A 1,259-nucleotide genomic window follows, 5' to 3' on the forward strand; every position below is an offset into this window, starting at 1 on the left:
TCGGTTTGCCAAGTATGAGGAACTAGATATTGATGAAAGGCGATTCATCGATTTGCCAAGAATGAGGAACCAGTGATCGATGGAAGGTGATCCATTGGTTTTCCAAGCATAAGGAACCAGAGATCGATGGAAAGCAATCCATCGGTCCGCAAAAATATGAAAAACCAGAGGCCGATGAATTAGAAACCTCGTGCATTACTAAGTGAATGTTGAACCACATGTTTATGAGCTAATCGTCAAATATTGTTCCAAGTGTGGGAACTTTGACCAGAAGCTCTGGTAATACAACTAGAGGCTCTGGTCAACCGGAGGCTCTGGTCAACCGGAGGCTCTGGTCAACCAGAAGCTCTAACTTGTTTTCTACCCTTTGCCAATCAAAAGCCCAGTCAGCCACCAACTCGTATCGGGAAGTACCGTTTGCGGAAGTTCATAGGACGAAAAGAGATTTTTTTGCAGAAGGAATTTTGCAATCCTTTGTTTCGAAGCTGTATGAGGCGGAAGCTCCACGTACGGTTTTGAAGCCTTTACATAGTAACTCTCATCCTAACCATAAGAGCTTCATTGATGATGTTGTTTAGTAATTAAGTTTGCCAATATTGCAGATCACTATGTCATCATCTAATGAATATTCAGCGGACGAATCCGGCTACGTGATTGGCCGATCTAGAAGAGATATATCAATCAATATGGATGTGGACCCATATGATCCTGAGGACTTAGCAACCAGCGAGACACCTACCTTACCATCGGCATCAGTGTTACCTCCATCAAAGCTAGTACCTGACCTTCCACCTCAGACGTTTCATGGCCCAAGGATTAGGGTCACGGCCAGGAAAAGTGTATCTCTACCTCGAAGGGTGACTTTCGAGAATTCTAATAGAACCAGAGGAGAAGCATCCCAAACTCAACCTAGGAGTGGAGACTCTCGAGTGGTGACTGGAGTACCTGCATCTTACACCCAGGGCATGACTCTGGATGAACGAGAGTGGGTACGAAGAATTGTAGTGGAAACCCAAACTCACTAGAGCCGATTGGGATATCATCATCATTGTGACAATCCGTCATTTCGGTATTTCAGGTTAGTACCTTATTTTAGGATCTTTATTGAGAATTAAATCTTTCTAGGATTTAGTTATGATGATTAGAGACCGTCTTGCTTAATTACCAAGATTAGTTCGGAAGATCACGTTTCGGCGGATAACTGACAAAGTTAACTTGTGCAATGCCAAATAGTCTTGAAACCCTCCAAATAAAATAAA

General features: G+C 43.1%; 1 protein-coding gene across 1 annotated transcript in view; it reads left to right on the forward strand.

The window, feature by feature from the left end:
• Positions 1-1,025, forward strand: part of LOC112502786 (5-carboxymethyl-2-hydroxymuconate semialdehyde dehydrogenase-like) — a gene marked incomplete at its 5' end in the record, with an annotated part of 7,296 nt that extends 6,271 nt beyond the window's left edge. The window contains 2 exons of the mRNA XM_025106795.1: positions 382-512; positions 603-1,025. Coding sequence (XP_024962563.1) covers positions 382-512; positions 603-1,025 — 554 coding nt within the window. The remainder of the gene's footprint in view (positions 1-381; positions 513-602) is intronic.
• Positions 1,026-1,259: the final 234 nt, after the last annotated feature.

The sequence above is a fragment of the Cynara cardunculus genome, unplaced genomic scaffold, assembly GCF_001531365.2.
Source record: "Cynara cardunculus var. scolymus isolate 2C unplaced genomic scaffold, CcrdV1 Un_Scaffold_1927, whole genome shotgun sequence".
Classification (NCBI taxonomy): domain Eukaryota; kingdom Viridiplantae; phylum Streptophyta; class Magnoliopsida; order Asterales; family Asteraceae; genus Cynara; species Cynara cardunculus.